This window comes from Pituophis catenifer, unplaced genomic scaffold, assembly GCF_029215685.1.
Source record: "Pituophis catenifer annectens isolate HBS135680 unplaced genomic scaffold, rPitCat1.0.hap2 SCAF_15, whole genome shotgun sequence".
Classification (NCBI taxonomy): Eukaryota; Metazoa; Chordata; class Lepidosauria; order Squamata; family Colubridae; genus Pituophis; species Pituophis catenifer.
The window spans coordinates 3,802,814-3,830,430 of NW_027256895.1; the positions used below are offsets into that span (position 1 = coordinate 3,802,814).

The 27,617-nt window shown below is 44.6% G+C and overlaps 1 protein-coding gene across 3 annotated transcripts; it reads right to left on the reverse strand.

Moving 5' to 3' along the window:
- Window positions 1–445: 445 nt before the first annotated feature.
- IRF9 (interferon regulatory factor 9) lies at window positions 446–26,776 on the reverse strand. 3 transcript variants are annotated; one of them, XM_070954433.1, is made up of 9 exons: window positions 26,628–26,776; window positions 17,342–17,530; window positions 13,570–13,753; window positions 11,462–11,589; window positions 9,119–9,221; window positions 6,660–6,737; window positions 4,469–4,825; window positions 3,864–3,979; window positions 446–963 (listed from the first exon to the last, which is right to left on the reverse strand). In XM_070954433.1, the coding sequence occupies exons 2-9, from the start codon at window positions 17,528–17,530 to the stop codon at window positions 913–915; spliced, it is 1,206 nt and encodes a 401-aa protein (XP_070810534.1). In that variant the 5' UTR covers window positions 26,628–26,776; the 3' UTR covers window positions 446–912. The 3 variants fall into 3 exon arrangements, with proteins under 3 accessions (XP_070810534.1, XP_070810533.1, XP_070810535.1); XM_070954432.1 differs by having other exon boundaries at window positions 4,469–4,828; window positions 26,628–26,775; XM_070954434.1 differs by lacking the exon at window positions 6,660–6,737 and having other exon boundaries at window positions 4,469–4,828.
- Window positions 26,777–27,617: the final 841 nt, after the last annotated feature.

Genomic DNA, 27,617 nt, shown 5'->3' on the forward strand with positions numbered 1-27,617 from the left:
GGAAGCGCTGCACCCCCCCCGTGCCCCATTTTGGGCCTAGTAGGCCTCCCTGCAGCCTCCTGGGACCAAAAATGGGCCGCAGGGAGGCGCCACACACCGCCGCACTCCCCCAGCTCCCATGCATGTGCGCATAACCCCCGCCCCCCACGCATGCAAGTGTGACCCCCCCATCCCCTACGCATGTACACACGTCTCCCACATGCACCCCACCCCCCTGCGCATCCCGATAATCAGCCGGCGGGCGGGCACCGCATGCGTATTATAACTGAGCTGGGCGACGGCTCACGTGCCAGCTGTGGCACACATGCCATAGGTTCGCTATCACGGGACTAGATGATTTACAAGGTCCGTTCCAACTCTGTTAATCTGAAAATCTGAAAAACTACCTGTAAATTCAGTCGCAAAATAACCCCCGTTTTGAAGATTCATCCATCAAGACACCAGATTATCACACGACTTTCACTAACGTTTTATTAATTCGGAACACAGTAAAAAGTCTGTCAGATTAGGTTACTTTTAGAGTCAGGTAAAGTGCAAACAGTATAAAGTGACAATACAGGAAGGGGAAGAAACAACAGATAATTTTGCAGAAGATGGCAGAAAAGACATTTTTTTCCACCGTATCTCAGCCAGGAAATGCAGAATTCGGCAGGACGGTCGGGCTACGGAAGGACATTCATCTCCTCATCTCCAAAACATAAATTTGCTTTTTTTTTTGGCCGTTTTTTAGTGTTTTCCTTTGGACGCCACCAGTAAGCAGCACTTCCAAGCCCGTCCAAATTTGGCCTCCAAACCAATGTTGGTTTCTTCTCAGGAGAAAGCAGGAATCAAAAGCTTTGTGTTCTCAGGATGTGGTTTCTGCAGATAAGGTGGCCAGGGAAACCACGCTGGGGTAGGAAACGAGGACCTCTACTACAGCGAGCAGCCGGAGGAACGCAGCCGGATAGCAAAAGTCTGTTCCATCTGGATGGATTGCAGATAGAAAGGAGAAAAAAAAGGAGGGTTCGTTAAACTTTCGGGGAGACACCGAAGAAACGGTCGGAGTTATTGGATTTAACCTGGTTTGTTCTCGTCGGCGACATTTTTATTTCTTGATTGATTTGTACCCTGCCTTGATTGTTTTTACAAATAATTCGAGGTAGTGAATTTAGTAAATACTCGTCTTATTTTCCCTACAACAACACTGTGAGGTGGTTGGGCTGACAGAGAAAGGGACCGGCCCAAAGTCACCCATTTGGCTTTCATGGCTAAGATGGGACTAGAACTCCCATTCTCCTAGTGATTGGCCCTAAGTCACCCAGCCGGCTTTCATGCCTTAGGTGGGACTAGAACTGACAGTCTCCTGGTGATTGGCCCTGAGTCACCCAGCCGGCTCTCATGCCTAAAGTAGGACTAGAACTCCCAGTCTCCTGGTGATTGGATCAAAGTCATCCACCTGGCTTTCATGCGTTAGGAGGGACTAGAACTCACCGTCTCCTGGTGATTGGCCCTAAGTCACCCAGCCAGCTTTCATGCCTTAGCTGGGACTAGAACTCACCGTCTCCTGGTGATTGGCCCTGAGTCACCCAGCCAGCTCTCATGCCTAAAGTGGGACTAGAACTCCCAGTCTCCTGGTGATTGGCCCTGAGTCACCCAGCCAGCTCTCATGCCTAAAGTGGGACTAGAACTCCCAGTCTCCTGGTGATTGGATCAAAGCCATCCACCTGGCTTTCATGCGTTAGGAGGGACTAGAACTCCCAATCTCCTGGTGATTGGATCAAAGTCATCCACCTGGCTTTCATGCATTAGGAGGGACTAGAACTCCCAGTCTCCGGGTGATTGGCCCTAAGTCACCCAGCCGGCTTTCATGCATTAGAAGGGACTAGAACTCCCAATCTCCGGGTGATTGGCTCAAAGTCTCCCACCTGGCTTTCGTGCGTTAGGAGGGACTAGAACTCCCCGTCTCCTGGTGATTGACCCTAAGTCACCCAGCCGGCTTTCATGCCTTAGGTGAGACTAGAATTCACTTGGCTTTCATGCATTAGGAGGGACTAGAACTCCCCGTCTCCTGGTGAGTGGTCCTAAGTCACCCACCCGGCTTTCATACCTAAGGAGGGACTAGAACTTACAGTCTCGTTGTAATGACTGGCTCAAGGTCATCCAGCTGGCTTTCATGCCAATAGTGGGACTAGAACTCACCATCTCCTGGTGATTTGCTCAAAGTCACCCAGCCGGGTTTCATGCTTGAGGCGGAACTAGAACTCACCGTCTCCTGGTTTATAGACCAGCACACCTAAACCACTACACGAATCTGGTTTCTCCATGATTATCCAGGATTATTGTCTCCGTTCCCATCCCATAATAGCTTTCTATTAACCCAGGATGCTTTTCTACGCTTTCCCAATGCCACCCAAGGGATAGCGGAGCCACGCAGTACCATCATCCACTTCCCATCTTCTCGTAAGCTAAAAGGTGGCCGAAATACAACCAAATCGAGGATGTCCCCTCATCCAGGCCCAAAATATAGAATACAGGAATCCGGAAGCGATCCAGAGAGCACAACAACCTTGGAAGTCTTTTGCTCCCATGTTCCACAGCCCTGTCTACCCACCAGGCATTGGTTTCAGAATCCCTGTCTGTAAAATTCTTGAGTTTCCCTCTGTGGACCATAGACTCCAATCTTGAGTTCGAAAAACTTCAGAGGTGTTTTCTCTGGGCACCAACCAATCAAAACGAACATCACTCAGCTCTGACATCACGCAATCCCCCCCCCGTCCATGGCGCATCAACGCCAACGTGCAATACAGGTAGTCCTCAATTTACGACCACAATGGAGCCCCAACATCTCTGCGGCTAGGCAAGATAGTTGTAAAGTGAGGGGGGTTTTTTGCCCTGTTTTACGACCGTTTTTGCCAGAGTTGTGAAGTGAATTTCCTCCGGCTGTCAAGTTAGAAAAACACAGTCATTAAACTGGATCTGGTTACCCCCGTCGATCGATGTTGCTTGTCCCGACTGTCGCAAACAGGGATTCAGGGGGACGAGTCAGCGGAGGAGCGTCTGAATTTTGATTCTGACGGGGAGGCTGGAAGGGTGAAAAATGGCCACGTCCCTTATTTCAGTGCCGTTGAAACTTTGTCGCTCAACAAATGGTCTTAAGTCGAGGACCACACACGTCTGTATGTGTGTGTGCATGTGTATTAGCAAAAAATCTTATTTTTATTCAGAAAGTTAAAATACACGCTCCAATTTTTTATTTTTATTTTTTACAAAATCAAAACAAAAATAGACCAATGTGGTTTTTTGGGTCCAATTTAGTTTGTTTTTTGGCAAAATATTTTTGTTCTGACCTAAGCTTCCCCAGAGCGTGAAGCAGACTCCTTGTCCCGACAAAAAAATCCCTTTTTATTAAGTTACTGTGAATTCCTCTCATTCACATCCAGCAAAGTCTTTCAAGGGAGAATTTATAGTCACAGACCTTATCTGGTCTTCAACACTTGGCAAGGAGCCACGAACTGAACTAATTGTCTCCTGCAAACTCCACTCCCCTGTCGCTCCTCTTTTATTCCCTCTGGGAGGGGCCATTCATCGTCCACCTGTGGCCTTACTCCCTAGTCGACCCTTGTTCTTTAAACTGTTCCCTTCGTCTGGAAACTCTGCGCACACTGGGAACAGGCTCCAGCTGCTCATCTGCCTCACTGATGTCTCACTCCGAAGGCAGCTGATAACTGGCATACGGCATTTCTGCCTCCGACGCAGAGCCCTCATCAGAGCCTTCCCCAGACTCCAGGACTGTCCCATGTTCCTCCCCAACCTCCTCACTGTCCAAATCTGCTGCCAGCTCTGCTGGCCGCTGGCGGACCACAACAATTTCCCCCTTTACTCACCTGAATGACGATGGGGTTGCAGTCCATATGTCCGTTTCTTTCCAGTTTACCTCCGATGTAGAGAATGACCCGGGAATCCGGGAGTGGAGCCAGGCCCTGTTGGTATTGCTCCAGAGCTGTGAATCCGAGACAGAAAGTTCAGCAATAGCAATTCAACGAACGACACCCCTCTTCCTTAATCTGATACGGACAGTCCTCGATTTACGACCGCAATGATAGGGCCTGAATTTCCACGATTGTGATCGTTAAGTTAAGTCGCCACAGGACCGCATCTGATTTTTTTTTTTTTTTTGCTTTTTTCTTTGTGTTCAATAAGCACTTAGTGAAGAGCGTACTGTCTGAATCAATTTCGTTAATTTCGAATGTTGGCTAAGTGGATGGTTATAAGTCAAGGACTAGCTCTGTGATGGCGAACCTATGGCACACGTGCCACAGAGCCCTCTCTGCAGGCACGCGAGCCGTTGCCCAGCTCAGCTGCACTGCGCATGTGTGGCTCCCGCTGACCAGCTGATTTTTGGGATGCGTAATGGATGGGGCACATGCGGGACACATGTGCGCATGTGCAGGACTGACGGGCTGTTTTGTTCACTTTGCCTCGTTCTCACCTGACCGAAACTCCCGAGATTTGAACAGCTGCTGGTGAGTGTTATTCTCCAGTTTGATTTGGCCCTCGGGGACCAAAAATCCCGACCACGAGACGCATACTTTGCCCCGGCATTGAATGAAGATCCCTTCGTGGTTACTGGCCACCATGATGCCTTTTTCCAACTCCTTGAGCAGACGCTGAATGATCACCGGCGCATTGGCCATGTTCGCCGGGGCCGGCAAAACGAAACGTTTCATACAATTGACCGCGCCTTTCAGCGGAGCTGGGACCGACGTAATGAGAAATTCGCCTTCCGGTAACAAGTATTCGCAGACCGGTTCGCCCGCGTAGGCGATGGACATGCAAAGAGAAAAATCTTCTGAAAAACAAATCGAATATTAAATTCAATATTCACTGAATTGATAATTCTGATTTTTTTCCTTGATCTGATCCGGGTGGTCCTCGACTTACGACCATAATGCGGACTGGAATTTTCGTCGTCCGTCATTGTGGTAGTTAAGTCGAGTCGTCACACGACCAGATTTTACAACCATTTTTTTTACAGGGGTCATAAGTTGAGTCGTTGCAGTTGTTAAGTGAATCATAGGGTCGTAAGTGTGAATCCAGCTTAACCAATGGCGGGGATTTTGTTTTGGTTGAAAACATGTTAAAAATAAAGTCGCAAATTATCGCAGTTGGGACTGCAATGTCCATCATAAGTCATTGCGGTTATATGTCGTGTCATCATATGACCGGACTCGATTTTACAACTACTTTTAACAGCAGTCATAAATCGAGACACTGCAGTCTTTAAGTGAAACACGTGGTCATGTTAACCAATGGGGTGGGTTTTTTTTTTTTACTAGAAACTGGTAAAAAAATGTCACAAGAGACCACAATGGGGAGCAGAATTTCCATCCTTATGTCATTGGGGTTGTAAATCGAGGATTATCCGTTAGCACAAGGATTGTGGCATCCAGGAGCCGCACCACAAGTTGCCACGTGGAGAAGACAACGATGGGGCGCGTGGGGATTCCTAGAAGGGGAGGGGAGGAGAGGGGCGAGGCCAGCCAGCAATTTAACTACCGTTAAATTCAGCCGTCCCGAACCGGCTGAATCCCACCACTGCTCGAAGGACAACACTACGGGAAATCAGGGAATATCAGATCTGCTGGGTGGTTATGATCTCTCCTTCAGACCCTTCCTCAAAGGGACCACAAACTCCATGACGTTATCAAAAAACAGACTCATTGTACACCCATAATCCTTGTCTCCTAGAGTTTTTTCAGGACAAGGTTTCTCAACCTTGCTCACTTTAAGATGCGTGGACTTCAACTCCCAGAATTTCCCCTCCAGTCAGCTCTTTTTTTTCACTTTGCTGAAATCAAGATATATTACGTCGACCGCATTCCCACTATCTATTAAGAAAATTATCCTATCCGAAAATGCAATGAAGGTACTGTATTTTTCAGGCTATAAGACGCACCTGACTGTAAGACGCACCTAACTTTAGAAGAGGAAATCAACCAAAAAAAAAAAAGGTTTTGGCCTCCGCAGGCCCCATTTTCAGCCCTTTTTCCGGCCCTTTTCCAGCCTTTTTTCGGCCCATTTCGAGGCTTTTTTCAGCCTGTTTTCAAGGCTTTTTTGGCCCGTTTTTGAGGCTTTTTTTCAGCCCATTTTTGAGGCTTTTTTCGGCCCATTTTTCGGCTTTTTTCAGCCCATTTTTGAGGCTTTTTTCCCCAAAAAATGCTTCCCAAAAACAGCCCAAAAAACGCCTCCAAAACGGGCTGAAAAAAGCCCCGAAAATGAGCCAAAAAAAAAAAAAAAAGGCCGAAAAAAGGCCCCAAAATGCGCCATGCAGAGGCAAAAAAATGGCTGGCAGGTGGGCGGGGGCTTCGGCAATATTCGGTCTATAAGATGCACAGACATTTTCACCTCCTTTCAGGAGACAAAAAAGTGTGTTTTATAGTCCGAAAAATACGGAAGTTTAGCCACATGTCCTATCCGAAAATGCAATGAAGGTAGTTTAGCCACATTTTCAGATAGGATAATTTTCTTAATAGATAGTGGGAATGCGCTCAACGTAATATATTCTGGTAAATGCTTGCTGGCTGGGGAATTCTGGTAGTTGAAGTCCACACGTCTTAAAAATGACCAGGGTCGGGGAAACCGTGCTTCACCGGAAGATCCTCCCAGCTCTGGGATCTCACCTGTTGGTTCGGTAACAGTCCTCACCACAGGGTTGGGATCTGTCCTGAAGCTGAAAGTAATCAGGTTCACTTCCGGCGCTGTAGGGAATCAAACAAACAAGGAACGGTAAGGCCAAATGGTCTACCCTTTCTCGTGACCAAATTACTTCACATAATTTGGGTGTAAATGTCGTTTTTCTCCTGGGCTACGAGACGTCTCACCGATTCATGAGCGTCAATTATCTACTAGCAGTGATCTATTCGGCTAGAATCGATTTCCGGCAGGGATCTACTCCGGGTAACTTCAATGAGGCCATTCAACGTTGATTTCTAAGCGGACAATGCAGCTCCCCCGCCCTCAACCACAGGTATAGGTAGTCCTTGATTTACGACCACAATTGAGTGCAAAATTTCCATTGCTAAGTAAGACATTTGTCTAAGGGAGTTTTGCTTTGCCTCATTTTACGACATTTCTCGCCACTGTGGCTAAGTGAATCACTGCAGCTGTTCAGTTAGTAACATGGTTGTTAAGTGAATCAGGCTTCACTATTGACTTGGCTGGTCAGAAGGTCGCAAAAGGGGATCCCGTGATCCCCAGGATACCACAACCGTCATAAGTATGAGTCAGTTGCCAAGCGTCTGAATTTTGATCACGCGACCGCGAGGATGCTTTCGTAAGTGTGAAAACGGTCATAAGTTGCTTTTTTCAGTGCCGTCGTAACTTTGAACGGTCGCTAAATGAATGGTTGTAAGTTGAGGATTAGCTATAAGCAACCGGGCGTAAGTCAGAGACTGCTTGACCTCAGAACCGCTTTCAATTTTGTTCTCGCGCACAGACGATTTCTCAGTCAACGTCCTGTATGGAAAGTCCTTGGTTTACAACAGCTCATTTAGTGACCATTCAAAGTTACGACGGCACCGAAAAAGCGACTTATGGCCGTTTTTCACAGTTACGACCGTCGCAACATCCCCCGTGGTCACGTGAACAAAATTCAGACGCTTGTCAACTGACTCGTATTTATGACGGTCGCAGTGTCCCGGGGGTGGGAGGTGGTGTCACGTGATCTGCGACCTTCTGACAAGCAACATCCGTGGAGAAGCCAGATTCACTTACCAACCGTGTGACTAACTTAACAACCACAGTGATTCACTGAACAACCGTGGCCAGAAAGGGGTGAAATTCACTGCACAACTATTTCACTTAGCAACAGAAATGTTGGGCTCAATTGTGGTCGTAAATGGAGGATTACCTGTACAACGTCTCTGTGACGACCCAGGGCATGGCACTGAGATAACACATAGAAGCTGGCAGTTCAAACTGCCCTTTTATTGCTCCAGAGCTCCCCAAACGCTCCCACGTTTCTGGCAAGCCCCAGAGCAGAGTGAGAACAAACCCCCCACACAAACCTCAAGCAGCCTCTGGCTACAATTCATCCAGCCCAGCGGCTGTCTGCACCCAGGCTGCACGGCAATAAATCCCAAATATTGTTTGGCAAAACAAGAGCCAAGCAAGGAGTTCGGGGAACAAAAGATCCAGATAATTAGTCCAGAACGCCAACAAGGAATGCAAGGACTCTTGGTAAGTTCAAATGTCCGGTACACAACATTTCAGGAACTCAGTGTTTGTTCCCAACAAATGCTCTTCTCTGTTGTGTCCTGTCAGCGGCCTGTGCAGCTAGTAGCTGATTCTGACAGCGAGAAGGCTGGTGTGGTACTGCGCCAGCAGCCTGGGCAGCTGGCACTCGAGTCGGACAATGAGGAGGCTGGAGAATATGTGGTGCCAGAGGCGGGGATTCAGCCAAGGCCTTCAGAACCTCCAGAAGCTTCCATGGGTGAAGAGGAAAAAGAGGAGGAGTCTCTTCTCGATGCACGGGCACACAGAGCTGCCAAAACGCAGGAGTGGCTCCTCAGGAGGAGGTCTCCTCGAGAGTAAGGCTTGGGGCTAATTGGCCACTCCCTTAGCCTATTTAAGGAGGAACACCAACTGAAGCAATTTACAGGGAACAACTTCCTTCACTCTCCTTCGTGTCTTGATCTTAGTTCTCTTATCAGTTACCTGCAAATTGCTTCTGGGCTTTCTGCCAATCCTAGTAAGATTACGATTATTTATTCTTTGGAGTCTTGTAGGCTGTTAAGAAAGTTAACTAACAGCCTTTCTTTGAAATAGACCGATTTAATTTAGTATTAATTTATTCTGTCGCATTTCTATGCCGCCCAACTCCCAAGGGACTCTAGTAAACCTAGTAAACTAAAGGTTTGTACAGACTTCGTGTGTGCTGCGTTCTTTGGGGTCCGTAGCTGGGGCAGAACCTTCCCCATGGGGTCTCCTTAAGTCTCATTCCCCAGGTGTGCCTGGTGAGGCCCTCTCCTCGCGCGTGGCCTGCTCGGTTTGCACTGATCACGCCTTCGCTGCACTCTCTGAGCCCTTGCATCAGGAGGGGGTAGTCAATTTACGGGGCCGTGTGTATTCATTCCCCTACCTGGTTCAGCGGCCTGAGGACTGACTTGCCCGTTCTGGTAGTTGGACGGGTTGAAAACATTGGTCGCATGGCTCATCATGGCTTCTGGGGCAGGGGGCTCTTCCTGTGGGACCAAGAGAGAAGAGTAAGTGGTCTGTTGGCCAAAAGGCCCTGGCCGGATCCTTGACACAACTCCTTCATCCTTTGTTTTCATTAACAGTCAGGCCAAAGGAGGAGGAGGAGGAGGAGGAGGAAGAGGAGGAGGAGAAGGAGGAAGAGGAAGAGGAAGAAGAAAAAGAAGAAGAGGAGGAGGAGGAAGAGGAAGAGGAAGAAGAAAAAGAAAAAGAAAAAGAGGAGGAGGAGGAGGAGGAGGAAGAGGAAGAAGAAGAAGAGGAGGAAGAGGAAGAGGAAGAGGAAAAGGAAGAGGAGGAGGAAGAAGAAGGAGGAGGAGGAGGAGGAAGAGGAAGGAGGAGGAGGAAGAGGAAGAGGAAGAGGAAGAAGAGGAGGAGGAGGAAGAAGAAGAAGAAGAGAGGAGGAGGAAGAGGAAGAATAAGGAGGAGGAGGAGGAGGAGGAAGAGGAAGAAGAGAAAGAAAAGAAGAGGAGGAGGAGGAAGAAGAGGAGGAGGAGGAAGAGGAAGAGGAAGAGGAAGAAGAAAAAGAAAAAGAAAAAGAGGAGGAGGAGGAGGAAGAGGAAGAAGAAGAGGAGGAAGAGGAAGAGGAAGAGGATGAAGAAGGAGGAGGAGGAGGAGGAGGAAGAGGAAGGAGGAGGAGGAGGAGGAAGAAGAAGAAGAGGAGGAGGAGGAGGAAGAGGAAGAAGAGGAGGAGGAAGAAGAAGAAGAAGAAGAAGAAGAAGAAGAGGAGGAGGAGGAGGAGGAGGAGGAGGAAGAGGAGAACAGAGTCAAAAGGGACCTTGGAGGTCTTCTAGTCCAACCCCCTGCTCAGGCAGGAAACTCTATGCAATTTCAGACAAATGGTGGTCCAATCTCTATTAAAAAGGAAGACAAGGAAGAGGAAGAGAAGAACGAGAAGGAGGAAGGAGGAGGAGGATGAAGAAAAGGGCTGCGGGGTCCTTGATGCTCTCTGAGCTTGGCGGTTTTCTGGCAGACGTTACATTTCCCAACTAGATAACATCATCAGTGCTAGAAGGGAATGGGGTTTGTGGAAAGGAGGGAGGAAGAGGAGACGAAGGAGAAGAAAGAAAAAGCCAAGGAGGAAAAGGAAGTGGAGAAAGGAAAAGAGAAGAAGGAGAAGGAGAAGAAAGAAAAGGAGGAGAAGGAGGAGGAGGAGAAAGATGGAGAGGAGGAAAGGGGAAAGAGGTAGGGAGCGAATAAGAAGGAGTAAGAGGAGAAGAAAGAAAAGGAGAAGGAAGAAAAGGAAGAGGAAGAGAAAGGGAAAGATTAGGAGGAGAAGGAGAACGAGAAGAAAGGAAAGGAGGAGGAGGAAGAGGAGAAGAGGGAGGTGGAGAAGGGAAAGAGAAAGGGAAACAGGGCGAACGAGAAGGAGAAAGTGGAGATGAAGGAGAAGAAAGAAAAGATCAAGGAGGAAAAGGAAGAGGAGGAGAAAGAAAAAAAGAACAAGATGAAAGAAAAGGAGGGGGAGGAGGAGGAGGAGGGGGAGGGGGAGGAGAAGAAAGAAAAGAGAAAGGGAAATGGGGAGAAAGAGGAGAAGGAGAAGAAAGAAAAGGCCAAGGAGGAAAAGGAAGAGGAGAAAGAAAAAGAGAAGGAGAAGAAAGAAAAGGAGGAGGAGGAGAAGGATGGGGAGGAGGAAAGGGGAAAGAGGTAGGGAGCGAATAAGAAGGAGTAAGAGGAGAAGAAAGACAAGGACAAGGAAGAAAAAGAAGAGGAAGAAAAAGGGAAAGATTAGGAGGAGAAGGAGAACGAGACGAAAGAAAAGGAGAAGGAGGAGGTAGAGGAGGAGAAAGAGGGGGAGGAGGAGAAGGGAAAGAGAAAGGGAAATGGGACGAACGAGAAGGAGAAAGAGGAGGTGAAGGAGAAGCAAGAAAAGGAGGAGGAGGTAGTGGAGGGGAAGGGATAGAGGAGAACTTCAAACAAAGCAAAGGCAAGTCATCTCCAGATAAGATTGTGTCAGTAGTTCTCACCCTGGGCTGCTTTAAGACGCGCGAGGATTTCAGCTCCCAGAATCTCCCAGCCACTGGATTTGAAATCTACGTATAGTCTTAACGCGGCCACGGTTAAGAAATCCTGGCCTAGGGGTAGATCTGTTCCCAGTCCGGGATGTCCTTTCTCCGTCGCACTGAGCCAGGCGTGGGGACACCGAGAGTCCCCTCCTCTATCTTGACCCGATCCAGGCCAGGCCTCCCACCCCTCACCCGGGATCCCAACCAACCTAATCTTCGCCCCTTACCCTTTGCAACAGCGACAGGGAATCGGCCGGCGGCTGGATCTCCTCCCTGGGACTCGCCGCCTCCGCCTCGGAGCTGCTGGCATCCTCCATTCTCCCCTGGTTGGTTTTCGGTGTTTTGGCCTTCTTGCCTTGGAAGAAAGAGAGGACGGGATCTTAAAACATAATTTTTAGGCCATCATCCTGTTTTTTTTTCCCCCGACAGCCCTGCAAGGTAGGCCAGGTCAGAAAAAAGATTGTTAAGGATTACGAGAAGGCTGGGGCTGTGTGTCACAATCTCGACTGCTTTAAGAGGTGAGGACTTCAACTCCCAGAATTCCCCCAGCCAGCGGAAGTCCATCCGTCTTAAAGCATGCTGGGTAGAGGATTCTGGGAAATGAAGTCCGCCCATTTTAAAGCATGCTGCCTGGAGAATTCTGGGAGTTGAAGTTCACAGCTCTTAAAGCAAGGTGGCTGGGGAATTCTGGGAATTGAAGTCCACCCATCTTGAAGCATGCTGGCTGGGGAATTCTGGGAGTTGAAGTCCACCATCTTAAAGCACGCTGGGTGGGGAATTCTGGGAGATGAAGTCCACACCTCTTAAAGCAAGGTGGCTGGGGAATTCTGGGAGTTGAAGTCCTCACCTCTTAAAGCAAGGTGGCTGGGGAATTCTGGGAATTGAAGTCCACCCATCTTGAAGCATGCTGGCTGGGGAATTCTGGGAGTTGAAGTCCACCATCTTAAAGCACACTGGGTGGGGAATTCTGGGAGATGAAGTCCACACCTCTTAAAGCAAGGTGGCTGGGGAATTCTGGGAGTTGAAGTCCTCACCTCTTAAAGCAAGGTGTTGGGGGAATTCTGGGAGTTGAAGTCCTCACCTCTTAAAGCAAGATGTCTGGGGAATTCTGGGAGTTGAAGTCCACAACTCTTAAAGCAAGGTGTCTGGGGAATTCTGGGAACTAAAGTCTTCCTAACTTAAAGCATACAGTTTGGGGAATTCTGGGAGTTTATTTATTTATTTATTTATTATTTATTAATCAAATTTCTATACCGCCCTACTCCCGAAGGACTCAGGGTGGTGAACAGCCAAGATAAAATACAGATAATACAAATATTTAAAAAATCCCTTAAAATTATTAAATATTTCGGCTGAAACACAGATTAAAACACCCAATTTATAAAATCACAAATTAAAAAATTTAAAAAATTTAAAAGATGGGAGTTAGGCCAGAGTTGAAGTCCACCCATCTTAAAGAACACTGGGTGAAGATTTCTGGGAACTGAAGCCCATCTATCTTAAAGGATGCTGGGTGGGGAATTCTGGGAGTTGAAGTCCTCACCTCTTAAAGCAAGGTGTTTGGGGAATTCTGGGAGTTGAAGTCCTCACCTCTTAAAGCAACGTGGCAGGGGAATTCTGGGAGTTGAAGCCCATCCATCTTGAAGCACTACTGGGTAGGGAATTCTGGGAGTTGAAGTCCTCAACTCTTAAAGCAAGGTGGCTGGGGAATTCTGGGAAAGATTCTTCCTATCTTAAAGCATACTGTCTGAGGAATTCTGGGAATTGAAGCCCACCCATCTTGAAGCACTGCTGGCTGGGGAATTCTGGGAGCTGAAGCCCACCTATCTTAAAGCTGCTTAAAGGTTGAAAAACACGGCTTTAAAATCCGTGCTCTCAAAAATGGCTGCTACGGGTCGAATGCAGTTCCTGACACCTCGCGCCAAGGTTGAACCGAGCCGAGATGCAGAAATTCAGAATATCTGGGCCGGGGTTCGGAAACCCGGGTTCAAATCTTCCCTCCTGCTGCTTTCTTTCCTAGCCCGGCCTACTTGGAAGGTGGATGCAAGTCGAAAAATAACAAAGATCGAAGGGGGCCAGTGAGATACCTGATGGAATGAATAAACGTTCCAAATTCTGCAATTCCTACAGAGGAGATCGATCGGTGGAAAACATCTGGGTTCTCCCACCTGCCCCCCACCCCCCCATGTTCCTCGGGCAGCCTGATGACCCCAAAGACACTGCCCTCAGGCTCATGCTGGCTGGGGCTGATGGGAATTGGAGTCCCGCGTAGTTCCGCAAGACACAGGAAGAAGGTTCTGCAGAGAGAGAGAGAGAATCCAGCGCGTTTCCTTACCCGTCGGCTGCTCCGCAACCGGCACCAAGCGGTATACTTTGTAAGGCTCCGTCACATCCGACCGGGAAAGGGACGGCATTTCCTCAAACTCGGGACTTTTGGTCAAAGCGCAGCGGATGCGCGTCTTCCAAGTCGCCGGATTGTGTTCTCCAGGTTTGTATTTTCCTTTATAGATAGCCCAGGCCTAGGAAAGAAAGAAAGAAAGAAAGAAAGAAAGAAAGAAAGAAAGAAAGAAAGAAAGAAAGAAAGAAAGAAAGAAAGAAAGAAAGAAAGAAAGAAAGAAAGAAAGAAAGAAAGAAAGAAAGAAAGAAAGAAAGAAAGAAATTACTTACGTGTATCATCATCTTTTAATAAACCCATAATCCCTTGCGGGGTGGAGTTGGGGCAACTGAATGGAGCTGAGTATTTTCTGGCCGGATGCCTTTCCTGTCGCCAATGCGGAGTTTTGTTCAGCAGATATATTCTCATTGTGCCCAGAGACAGAAATATCTGCCTCTACCTAGAATTGAACTCACGGCCTCCTGATTGTGAGGCGAGAACTCCACCTCTAGGCACTGTTGCTAATACCCAAAGTGTGGTCACATGACCGGGGGGGGGAGGCAGCTGTTGAAACTTGGGAACTGGGTACCCTGTGGAGATCCGTCGTAACTTCGAATGGTCGCTAAGCGAGGACTGGTTGCATTTGTGCAAATTTCTCTCTCCACCACTATTTATTTATGTCTATGTATGTATGTATGTATGTATTTATTTTCTTACTTATCGCTCAAAGGCAATATCCTTCCTTTATTACTTTATAAGTCACTAATCTTCCTTCCTTCCTCCTATTTTTCCCACGACGACAATCCTGTGAGGTGGGTTCGGCTGAGACAGAGAAGGACGTGATTTAATTTTGCCTAGCCAGCCTTCATGCCTATGGCAGGACTAGAATTCCCAGTCTCCTGGTGACTGGCCCAAATTCACTCAGCCAGCTTTCATGCCTAAGGCGGGACTACAATTCCCCGTCCCCTGGTGATTGGCCCAAAGTCTCCCAGCCGGCTTTTATGCCTAAGGCAGAACTAGAATTCCCAGTCTCTTAGTGATTGGCCCAAAGTCACCCAGCCGGCTTTCATGCCTAAAACGGGACTAGAATTCCCAGTCTCCTAGTGATTGGCCCAAAGTCACCCAGCTGGCTTTCATGCCTAAGACGGGACTAGAATTCCCAGTCTCCTAGTGATTGGCCCAAAGTCTCCCAGCCGGCTTTCATGCCTAAGGCGGGACTAGAATTCCCAGTCTCCTGGTGATTGGCCCAAATTCACCCAGCCGGCTTTCATGCCTAAGGCGGGACTAGAATTCCCAGTCTCCTGGTGATTGGCCCAAATTCACCCAGCCGGCTTTCATGCCTAAAACGGGACTAGAATTCCCAGTCTCCTAGTGATTGGCCCAAAGTCTCCCAGCTGGCTTTTATGCCTAAGGCAGAACTAGAATTCCCAGTCTCCTAGTGATTGGCCCAAAGTCTCCCAGCCGGCTTTCATGCCTAAGGCGGGACTAGAATTCCCAGTCTCCTAGTGATTGGCCCAAAGTCTCCCAGCCGGCTTTCATGCCTAAGGCGGGACTAGAATTCCCAGTCTTCTAGTGATTGGCCCAAAGTCTCCCACCCGGCTTTTATGCCTAAGGCAGAACTAGAATTCCCAGTCTCCTAGTGATTGGCCCAAAGTCACCTAGCTGGCTTTCATACCTAAGGCGGGAATAAAATTCCCAGTCGCCTAGTGATTGGCCCAAAGTCAGCCAGCAGGCTTTCTTGCCTAAGACAGGACTAGAACCCACCATCTCCTGGTGATTGGCCCAAATTCACCCAGCCGGCTTTCATGCCTAAGGCAGAACTAGAATTCCCAGTCTCTTAGTGATTGGCCCAAAGTCACCCAGCCGGCTTTCATGCCTAAGGCGGGACTAGAATTCCCAGTCTCCTGGTGATTGGCCCAAATTCACCCAGCCGGCTTTCATGCCTAAGGCAGAACTAGAATTCCCAGTCTCCTAGTGATTGGCCCAAATTCACCCAGCCGGCTTTCATGCCTAAGGCGGGACTAGAATTCCCAGTCTCCTGGTGATTGGCCCAAATTCACCCAGCCGGCTTTCATGCCTAAGGCAGAACTAGAATTCCCAGTCTCCTAGTGATTGGCCCAAAGTCACCTAGCTGGCTTTCATACCTAAGGCGGGAATAAAATTCCCAGTCGCCTAGTGATTGGCCCAAAGTCAGCCAGCAGGCTTTCTTGCCTAAGACAGGACTAGAACCCACCATCTCCTGGTGATTGGCCCAAATTCACCCAGCCGGCTTTCATGCCTAAGGCAGAACTAGAATTCCCAGTCTCCTGGTGATTGGCCCAAATTCACCCAGCCGGCTTTCATGCCTAAGGCGGGACTAGAATTCCCAGTCTCCTGGTGATTGGCCCAAATTCACCCAGCCGGCTTTCATGCCTAAAACGGGACTAGAATTCCCAGTCTCCTAGTGATTGGCCCAAAGTCTCCCAGCTGGCTTTTATGCCTAAGGCAGAACTAGAATTCCCAGTCTCCTAGTGATTGGCCCAAAGTCTCCCAGCCGGCTTTCATGCCTAAGGCGGGACTAGAATTCCCAGTCTCCTAGTGATTGGCCCAAAGTCTCCCAGCCGGCTTTCATGCCTAAGGCGGGACTAGAATTCCCAGTCTTCTAGTGATTGGCCCAAAGTCTCCCACCCGGCTTTTATGCCTAAGGCAGAACTAGAATTCCCAGTCTCCTAGTGATTGGCCCAAAGTCACCTAGCTGGCTTTCATACCTAAGGCGGGAATAAAATTCCCAGTCGCCTAGTGATTGGCCCAAAGTCACCTAGCTGGCTTTCATACCTAAGGCGGGAATAAAATTCCCAGTCGCCTAGTGATTGGCCCAAAGTCAGCCAGCAGGCTTTCTTGCCTAAGACAGGACTAGAACCCACCATCTCCTGGTGATTGGCCCAAATTCACCCAGCCGGCTTTCATGCCTAAGGCGGGACTAGAATTCCCAGTCTCCTAGTGATTAGCCCAAAGTCACCCAGCAGGGTTTCTTGCCTAAGGCAGGACTAGAACTCCCCATCTCCTGGTGATTGGCCCTAAGTCACCCAGCTGGCTTTCATGCCTAAGGCGGGACTAGAATTCCCAGTCTCCTAGTGATTGGCCCAAAGTCTCCCAGCCGGCTTTCATGCCTAAGGCAGGACCAGAATTCCCAGTCTCCTAGTGATTGGCCCAAAGTCTCCCAGCTGGCTTTTATGCCTAAGGCAGAACTAGAATTCCCAGTCTCCTAGTGATTGGCCCAAAGTCACCTAGCTGGCTTTCATACCTAAGGCGGGAATAAAATTCCCAGTCGCCTAGTGATTGGCCCAAAGTCACCTAGCTGGCTTTCATACCTAAGGCGGGAATAAAATTCCCAGTCGCCTAGTGATTGGCCCAAAGTCAGCCAGCCGGCTTTCATGCCTAAGGCAGGACTAGAACTCCCAGTCTCCTCGTGATTGGCCCAAAGTCACCCAGCCGGCTTTCATGCCTAAGGCAGAACTAGAATTCCCAGTCTCCTAGTGATTGGCCCACAGTTACCCAACAGGCTTTCTTGCCTAAGGAAGGACTAGAACTCCCCGTCCCCCTGGTGATTGGCCCAGTCAGTGGCTTTTTTGGGTTGCTGCAGCACATGGCGGGTTTATTTATTTATCCCACTGTTTATGCCGCAATCACGTTTTGTCGTAACCATGACCGCTTTCATTTGCCATTTGCGCACCCGACTCTACCAACTCATCACCTTGAAAAAACCAGCGTCTTCTTCCTGTCGGAATTCCTGCTTTCCGGCGTGTTTCCACGGGATACGGAACATGGTTTTGGCCGGAGGGTCATGCCAAACCAAACCTGGGTATTTCCCGCTCTCCACCTGCTCCACCGTCCAGTCTCGGAGTTTCCGAGTGGATCGCTTCCCTCGCTTGGAGGTCGCCATCTATGAGGAAGAGCCAAAAAATAATAATAATAATAATAAAAAAGATAATGCAGCTAGTCCTCAACGTGCAACCGTTCGTCTAGTGACCCTTCAAACTTACGACGAGATGGAAAAAAAATGATGTGAGAGGGCTTGATACTTCAGCAATTTCTTTTCTTTTCTTATTTTATTTTATTTTATTTTATTTATTTTATTTTTTAAATTTATTTTCTTATTTTACTCTATTTTCTTATCTTCTTTTCTTCTTTTCTTTTCTTTTCTTTTCTTTTCTTATTTTCTTATTTTATTTTATTTTATTTTATTTTATTTTATATTTTATTTTATTTATTTTATTTTATTTTATTTTTTTATTTTATTTTATTTTATTTATTTTATTTTATTTTATTATTTTATTTTATTTATTTATTTAATTTAATTTATTTTATTTTTTCAATTTATTTTATTTTACTCTATTTTCTTTTCTTATTTTCTTTTCTTTTTTCTTTTTTTATATTTTTATTTTATTTTATTATTTTTTCTTATTTTTTCTTATTTTATTTATTTTATTTTCTTATTTTATTTTTTAATTTGTTTTCTTATTTTACTGTTTTATTATTTTATTTTCTTATTTTATTTTATTTTCTTATTTTATTTTATTTTTTAATTTATTTTCTTATTTTACTCTATTTTCTTATTTTATTTTCTTATTTTATTTTATTTTATTCTTTTATTCTTTTTTTCTTATTTTATTTTATTTATTTTATTTTCTTATTTTATTTATTTTATTTAATTTTTTTAATTTATTTTCTTATTTTACTCTATTTTCTTATTTTATTTTATTTTCTTATTTTATTTTATTTCTTTTATTTTTTTAATTTATTTTCTTATTTTTCTCTATTTTCTTATTTTATTTTCTTATTTTCTTTTCTTCTTTTCTTTTCTTTCTTTTATTTTTTAAATTTATTTTCTTATTTTACTCTATTTTCTTATTTTATTTTCTTATGTTATTTTATTTTCTTATTTGCTTTTATTTATTGTTATCCCTGCTGTGTGATTTTCCTTTAATTTTTAATTTATTTAATTTGCCGCCCCATCTCATTCCAAAGTGACTTTGGGCGGCTTTGAGGTTGCAAACCGGTCCTGGGTTCAAATGCAGTTGGCTTATGAAGCTGTACCCAGACCATGGAACAGGTAATCCTCGACTTACGACCATTCGTTTAGCGACCGTTCGAAGGTACAACACTGGGGGAAAAAAGGGATTGACCATTGGTCCTCGGCCCTTATGACTGTTACACCACCCCCACGGTCACATGATCAAAATTAGGCTGCTTGGCAACCAACAGTGGTTGCGGCATCCCAGAGTCACATGATCGCCATTTACGGCCTTTCCAGCTGGCTTCCAACAAACAAAGTCAATGGGGGAAGCCGGATTCGCTTAGCGACCGTGCGATTCCCTTAACAACCACAGCGATTCGCTCAAAGAACAGTGACAAAAGAGGTTATAAGACTGGGCTTGCTTAACAATGGAAATTCTATTCTCAATTCTGATCGTAAATCGAGGCCCATCCGTAATTATTTGCCGATTTCTCGCCAAACCAAAGACGTATCTTCCGCCGTGCCCTTAAAACTTTCTTTTTTCAGCAAGCCGGGCTGGCTTAATATATTTTTTAAATATTTTTAATTGGTTTGTTATTTTAAATTGGGGCCAAATTAATATATATCTTTTTAATTGTTTTTAATGTTTGTATTGTATGTTTTTTATCTGGCTGTACACCGCCCTGAGTCCCTCAGGAGAAGGTGTGGTACATAAATTCGAAATAAAATAAAATAAAATAACAAATTAGCGGTGACTAGCATTGATGACGTTACCTAGTTGGGTCATGAAATGTCTGTGAGAAAACAAACCAGCTCAGAGAGCACCAAGGATCCATCTGTCCCCTTCCTCCTCCTTCTACCCCAAACCCCACTCCCTTCTAGCACTGATGACGTTCCCTAGTTGGGTCATGAAATGTCTGCGAGAAAAGCACCAAGCTCAGAGGGAACCAAGGACCCCACAGTCTTTTTCCCCCATCTCCCCCTCATCTCCCTCTCCCCCTCTTTTTCCTCCTCCTCCTCCTCTCCACAAACCCCACTCCCTTCTAGCACTGATGACGTTCCCTAGTTGGGTCATGAAATGTCTGCGAGAAAAGCACCAAGCTCAGAGGGAACCAAGGACCCCACAGTCTTTTTCCCCCATCTCCCCCTCATCTCCCTTCTCCCCCTCTTTTTCCTCCTCCTCCTCCTCTCCACAAACCCCACTCCCTTCTAGCACTGATGACGTTCCCTAGTTGGGTCACGAAACGTCTGCGAGAAAACCACCAAGCTCAGAGAGCACCAAGGTCCGTCCGTCTCCCGTTCTAACCCTGAACTACAAATGTTCTCCTTTATTGGAAGCCATCTTCAATTGCCTACCATTCGGATTAATACCACCTAGTCCAGGGGTCCCCAACCTTTCGGACCTCAGGGACCACTAAATTCATAATTTTAAATCCCGCGGACCACGAATATAAGATCTGCCAAATGCCCGGCAGGGTAGGCGTGGTTAGGTGGTCATGTGACTGGGTGGGCGCGGCCAACTCAATGTCACTCATGTCAAGGGGCTCCTTGCCGGCCTCTACTCGCCCCTCCCTTCCCAGCCCTTCCTCGCCTCGGGGCTCCTTAGGGCCCCAAGAGGAAGCAGTTGTTGGAGCTAAGCAGCCACCGCGAGAAAGAGTTGGCTCAGTTCAAATTGGATCTGACCGAGAAGGAGGCTCAGCAGAAGTACCTCACTGAGGACTAGGAGCATAGACTTTCCAAGCAGAGGGAAGACCTCTGGGAGTGCAAGGCCAGGCGCTGGCGCCTGGAGGCTTAGCGGGCTGAGATGGTCAGCCAGTTCCAGGCCGTGATGCAGTCCCACTGGAACAAGGCCCTCAGGCTCTTCCCTCCATCCTTCAGCCAAAGCCCCACACCAGGAGGCCGAAGCAGACCCCGAGTTGGAATTTCTGCCCCCCTCCGACCCACACAAGAAGACCCCGAAGGGGGAGACTCTCTGTAGCAACACAAACATTCATTGCACGTATCCGGCCCAGGGGCCGTAGTTTGAGGACCCCTGAAAAATGCAAATAATTGTTCTGCGGACCACCAAAATTTTCTCATGGACCGCCAGTGGTGTACGGACCCCCGGTTGATGACCGCTGCTTTAGCAGACGGACAGACCGCTATTCGTTCTGTTTTTCTCCCCACATGAATGAACTTGAATGGCATGGGACCTGGGTATTTGCGGGACCGCCTTCTGCCGCCGATAGCCTCCCACCGGCCAGTACGCTCCCACAGAGAGGGACTCCTCAGGGTGCCGTCAGCCAGGCAATGTCGGCTGGCGACCCCCAGAGGGAGGGCCTTCTCTGTGGCAGCTCCTGCCCTCTGGAACGATTTGCCCCCGGAGATACGAAGGATATCGGATCTCCGGGTTTTTCGCCGTGCCCTAAAAACTTTTCTTTTCCATCAAGCAGGGCTGGCGTGAAACACCCCCCCCCCCTCTTTTTAAGTCTTTTTAGTCTTTTTTCAGCTTTTTAAATTGTCAAATGAGTTTTAGTTTTCAATTGTTTTAAATTTTTGGGCCACAGTTATATAAGGAGAATCCAAGACCTCAGTGCCTTCCGTCGTGCCCTTAAAATCCATTTTTTCAAGCAAGCCGGGCTGGCTTAAGAAGAAATTTTTAAATGTTTTAATTGGTAGTGAGTTTTAATTGGGCCAAATTTATATATCTTTTAATTGTTTTTTTAATATTTGTACTGCATGTTTTTTAATTTTGGTTGTACACCGCCCTGAGTCCTCAGGGAGAAGGGCGGTATAGAAATTTAATAATAAATAAATAAATAAATAAATAAATAAATAAATAAATAATTCTTTTAATACTTTTAAATTTTGTATTGATATGTGTTTTAGTTCTGGCTGTGCACCGCCCTGAGTCCACTAGGAGAAGGGCGGGATATAAATTGAATAAATAAACAAACAAATAAATAAATAAATAAACAAACTTAAAACTTTTCTTTTAAGTTTTAAACTTGTTTGACATCTTGTTTCTTTTATTTTTTTATTTTTATGCTGTCCTTTTTATCCGTGCCTTTGAGACGGTTTGGATTCGGCTGTTGCAAATCGTTCACCCAGGTGAGACGGACGTAGAAATTTAAAAACGAAATGAAATGAAATGAAAGACTGAGAGAAGAGCAGATGGAAAGCTCATTCTTTAAAAAAAAAAAAAAAAAAAAAAAACAATCCAGATTTGGAAATAACTTCAAGCAGACAAGGACTAGCAAAAAAAAAAAAAAAGACATCAAGGAAGTTTCGGTGAAAAAACACACTACCCACACAAAGAGATTTCTTTGTTGAACTTCCAGTAACCTCAGAAAATCAGAGATATGATAGAAGCATCTCCTGAGTGGGCTGTACAAAGAGAGCAAAAAAGACTTCAAATAAATAAATAAACGAGAAAGAGAGAAAGAGAGAGAGAGAGACGTTAAATAATAATAATAATAATAATAAAAGCCTTTTTTAGTCTTTTTTAGCTTTTTAAATCGTCAAATGTGTTTTAGTTTTCAATGTTTTAAATTTTTGGGCCACAGTTATATAATTCTTTTAATATTTTTAAATTTTGTATTGATATGTGTTTTAGTTCTGGCTGTGCCACCGCCCTGAGTCCACTAGGAGAAGGGCGGGATATAAATTGAATAAATAAGAAGAAGAAGAAGAAGGAGGAGGAGGAGGAGGAGGAAGAGAAAGAGGAGGAGAAGGGGAAGGAGAAGGAAAAAAGAAGGGGAAGGGGAGAGGGGAAGAGGTAGAGGAAGGAGAAGGAGAAGGAGAAGGAGAAGGAGAAGAAGAAGAAGAAGAAGAAGAAGAAGAAGAAGAAGAAGAAGAAGAAGAAGAAGAAGAAGAAGAAGAAGAAGAAGAAGAAGAAGAAGAATTATTTCACAAAACACTTCAAGAAATTGCAGCTTCCTGCAATAACACCAGCGGAACTGCAAAAAACTGCGCTACTTGGAACATCGTACATCTTAAGAAGGTACTTGGTTGATCCCTAGGACGCTGGCAGCAACCCGTATCAACCATTAGCACCAGTCAACGGTATTTATGACACATTTTTAAATGTCCAGTTGACTTGAGTTTCATTTTGAATGAATAAAAGAGAATAATAATAATAATAATAATAATAATAATAATAATAATAGTCCCAATTGTAATTGGAGCCCTTGGAGCAATACCCAAAGGGCTAGCCCGCTATTTAGAAATTCTAAATTTGCCGGACTTGAACATTTTGACTTACAAAAAACCACCTTACTCAGAACAGCTTACATCCTCCGACGATACGGTTCCTAGGTCCCTTCTGTAATGTCTTTCAGATAGATTATTAATTCCATCACCCATGTTACGACGACGATATCTTTACTACCGTCAAACGTCCCGGATCTGCCTATCCCAGGTCCTTGGTAAGGACTCGAAAGTTAAACAGGAATGCAAAACCCAGTCTGAACACCTGGCTGGCTGGCCGATGATCAATAATAATAATAATAATAATAATAATAATAATAATAATAATAATAATAAAAATAATAATAAAAATAAAAATAATAATATAGGCTTACATCCTCCGACCATACCTTAACAGTTCCTAGGTCCTTGGTTAGGACTCGAGCTGCTGAGCTATAAACCAGCCTCAAAGGCTGTGAATCTCACCAAAGATTAACCAATAATAATATTAATAATAGTAATAGTAATAGTAATTCTGCCAACCTAGCAGTTCAAAAGCACGGAAAAAATGCAAGTAGAAAAATAGGGACCACCTTTGGTGGGAAGGTAATAGCGTTCCGTGCGGCTTTGGCGTTGAGTCATGCCGGCCACATGACCAGGGAGACATCTTCGGACAGCGATGGCTCTTCGGCTTTGAAACGGAGATGAGCACTGCCCCCTAGAGTCGGGAACGACTAGCACGTATGTGCGAGGGGAACCTTTACCTTTAATAATAGTAATACTAATAATATCACAAAAATATCATTGACTGGCGCTGATGGTTGATAGGGGTTGCTGCCAGCATCTTAGGTATCAACCAAATATCTTCTTCTTCTTCTTCTTCTTCTTCTTCTTCTTCTTCTTCTTCTTCTTCTTCTTCTTCTTCTTCTTCTTCTTCTTCTTCTTCTTCTTCTTCTTCTTCTTCTTCTTCTTCTTCTTCTTCTTCTTCTTCTTCTTCTTCTTCTTCTTCTTCTTCTTCTTCTTCTTCTTCTTCTTCTTCTTCTTCTTCTTCTTCTTCTTCTTCTTCATTGAATTTGTATACCGCCCTACTCCCGAAGGACTCAGGGCGGTGAGCAGCCAAATAAAATACATATAATACAAATGTTAAAAAAACCCCATTAAAATACAATTAAATAATTGGCCCGGAAAACAAAATTTAAAACACCCCAAATTCATAAGACAAATTTAAAATTTTTAAATTTTTAAATTTTTAAAAATTTTAAAACTTTAAAAAACTTGAAAATGTACGATGGGATACATTTTTAAATGTTCAGCTGACTGAGTTTCATATTCAATGAATAAGAGATGATGATGATGATGATGATGATGATGATAAATAATAATAAAAATAATAACACTTCCGAACTACAATTACAACTAACCACAACTACTACAAGAACAACAATAAATATACATATTTTTTCTAACGAAAGCATAAAAATAAGACCTCTTAATTACATTCGGGGCTGCTTTTCTACCCTCTCAATTAGATCAGTTATGGATAAGAGAATGTACATTTACAATCTGTGTATAAGAAATAAAAATAAACAACTTTTTTCAAACAACAACAATAATAATACCTCCGAACTATTGGCATCACAGCCCGCTTCCCCATCATCCCCAACCAAGCTGGGAAGATGTTTTGCCCGCTCGTGCCTCATCTTTCAGGGAAAATCTCCCCCCCCAAAAAAAAAACCCCTAGCCACATTCATTAAATTTATTTAATTAATTAATTTTATTTTATTTAATAAAATTTAATAAAAAATTATTTCATTTAATTTAGAATAGAATAGAATAGAATAGAATAGAATAGAATAGAATAGAATAGAATTTTTTTTATTGGCCAAGGGTGACTGGACACACAAGGAATTTGTCTTCGGTGCATATGCTCTAAAATTTAATTTTTATTTTATTTTAATCGAATTTAATATAAATAATTTTATCATCATTAAAAACAAAAGGAAAGTCGCAAGAGACATTCGATCCCTTAATGTAATGCCTTTTTAGCAGCAGCACCTGGGTTCGTTCTTTCTTTCTTTCTTTCTTTCTTTCTTTCTTTCTTTCTTTCTTTCTTTCTTTCTTTCTTCCTTCCTTCTCTTTCTTTCCTTCCTCCCTCCCTTCTTCCTTCCATCCTTCCTTCCTTCTTTTTCTTTCTTCCTTCTCTTTCTTTCCTTCCTTCCTCTCTCCCTCCCTTCTTCCTTCCGTCCTTCCGTCCTTCTTTCTTTCTTCCTTCCCTTCCTTCCTCCCTCCTTTCTTTCTCTCTCTTTCTTCCTTGTCTTTCTTTCTTTCTTTCTTTCCTTCCTCCCTCCCTTCTTCCTTCTGTCCTTTCTTACTTCCTTCTCCTTCCTTCCTTCTTTCCTTTCTTCCTTCTCCTTCCTTCCTTCCTCCCTCCCTCCCTTCTTCCTTCCGTCCTTCTTTCTTCCTTCTCTTTCTTTCCTTCCTTCCTTCCTTCTTTCTTCCTTCTCTTTCCTTCCTTTCTCCCTCCCTCCCTCCCTTCTTCCTTCCCTTTCTTTCTTTCTTTCTTTCTTTCTTTCTCTTTCTTTCCTTCTTTTTCCTTCCTCCCTCCCTCCCTTCTTCCTTCCGTCCTTCTTTCTTCCTTCTCTTTCCTTCCTTCCTTCCTTCTTTCTTCCTTCTCTTTCCTTCCTTTCTCCCTCCCTCCCTCCCTTCTTCCTTTTCTTTCTTTCTTTCTTTCTTTCCTTCTTTTTCCTCCCTCCCTCCCTCCCTTCTTCCTTCCTTCTCTTTCTTTCTTCCTTCTCTTTCTTTCCTTCCTTCCTCCCTCCCTCCTTTCTTGCTTCCGTCCTTCCTTCTTTTTCTTTCTTCCTTCTCTTTCTTTCCTTCCTTCCTCTCTCCCTCACTTCTTCCTTCCGTCCTTCTTTCTTCCTTCCCTTCCTTCCCTTCCTCCCTCCTTTCTTTCTCTCTTTCTTTCTTTCTTCCTTGTCTTTCTTTCTTTCCTTCCTTCCTCCCTCCCTTCTTCCTTCTGTCCTTTCTTCCTTCCTTCTTTCCTTTCTTCCTTCTCCTTCCTCCCTCCCTCCCTCCCTTCTTCCTTCCATCCTTCTTTCTTCCTTCTCTTTCCTTCCTTCCTTCCTTCCTTCCTTCCTTCCTTCCTTCCTTTCTTTCTTCCATCTCTTCCCTCCCTCCCTCCCTCCCTCCCTCCCTTCTTTCTTTTTCTTTCTTTCTTTCTTTCTTTCTTTCTTTCTTTCTTTCTTTCCTTCCTCCCTCCCTTCTTTCTTCTTTCTTTCTTTCTTTCCTTCCTTCCTTCCTTCTTTCTTCCATCTCTTCCCTCCCTCCCTCCCTCCCTCCCTCCCTCCTTTCCTTCCTTCCTTCCTTCCTTCCTTCCTTCCTTCCTTCCTTCCTTCCTTCCTCTCTCCTCCCTCCCTCCCTCCTTCCTTCCTTCCTTCCTTATTTATTGCTGGTCAAGCATGCATTTGATAACAGATACAAGTGTAACCATAATTATGAATACATGAAATGGTTATGGGTATGCTGCTTTTCTCCCCCAATAATAACAACAATAATAAACAACAACAACCATAGACACAGAGAGAGAGAGAGATCGGCCGGCCGGTGCAATATTTGCAGAGTTTTTTTTTTTTTTTAAAAAACCAAAAATTAAATGATGCCCCTTTGCAAAAATAAATAAATAAATAAACAAATTTTAAAAGTCCTTCCCGTCGGCATAACAATTAAAGAACGGCAAACCGATCGTGCCCGTTTGCGAGCAGGTCCAGAAGTCAATCGATCGCTCGATCGTGCAGTTTGCATCAAAAGTAAATAAACTTTTAAAAACAAAAAAACAAAAAGCGGAAAAAAGTCCTACCTGGCCGCGCTTCTCTTGCTCTCTTCTTTCCTTCTCTTTCTCCTTCCCTTCTTCCTCCCTGCCGATGCTCCAGCCCGGTTTAAAAAATAATAATAATAATTAAAAAAATAAAAGGCAGCGCTTTCCCGGGGTGCCAGCTGGCGCCTAGCCCCGCCTGTTCTCTCTCCGGTCCGCCCCCTCGGCCCCGCCCGATTCCATTTCTCCGTGGCTTTTTCATCCTTCCCAGAAATCACGTGTCGTCGCGCTTTCCGACCGCGGCGACCTCCAGGGGGCGGCAGAGGGCTGGCTTTTTAAATACACATATATATATAGTGGAATCTTAATACAGGATATATCTAGCCATCACCTCTCTTTTATCTCCTTCATGTCTGTCATTTATCTATCATCTCTCGCATCTCTATCCTCTATTTTATCATCTCTCTCATCTCTCATCTCATCTCACTCATCAATCCCTCTATCCCTCTAATATCCTATCTGTCCAGCCTGTCTGTCTGTGTTTATCTATCGATCTATCGATCTATCCACCCATCATCTATTTATTTATTTAGTTAGTTAGTTAGTTTGTCAAACATGGACGAGATAACTGGTATGAGGATAAACATAAAATATAAATATATTTTATATATAATATATATAATATATAATATAAAATATATATTTGTATTGTAAATAAATAAATATATAATGTATATTATATAAAATATATTTAAAATATAAAATATAAATATATTTTATATATAATATAAATATAAAAATATATAATATAATATATATGATATAAAATATATATTTATATTATAAATAAATATATGTATTATATAAAATATATATTTATATTATAAATAAATATAATATATATATTATATAAAAATATATTTATATATTATAAATATATGATACAAACTATCCCATCTATTATCTACCATCTGTGTCCATCTATTGTCTGTCTATCTCTGTCTATCCTTTATCTATCTATCCATTACCTGTCCA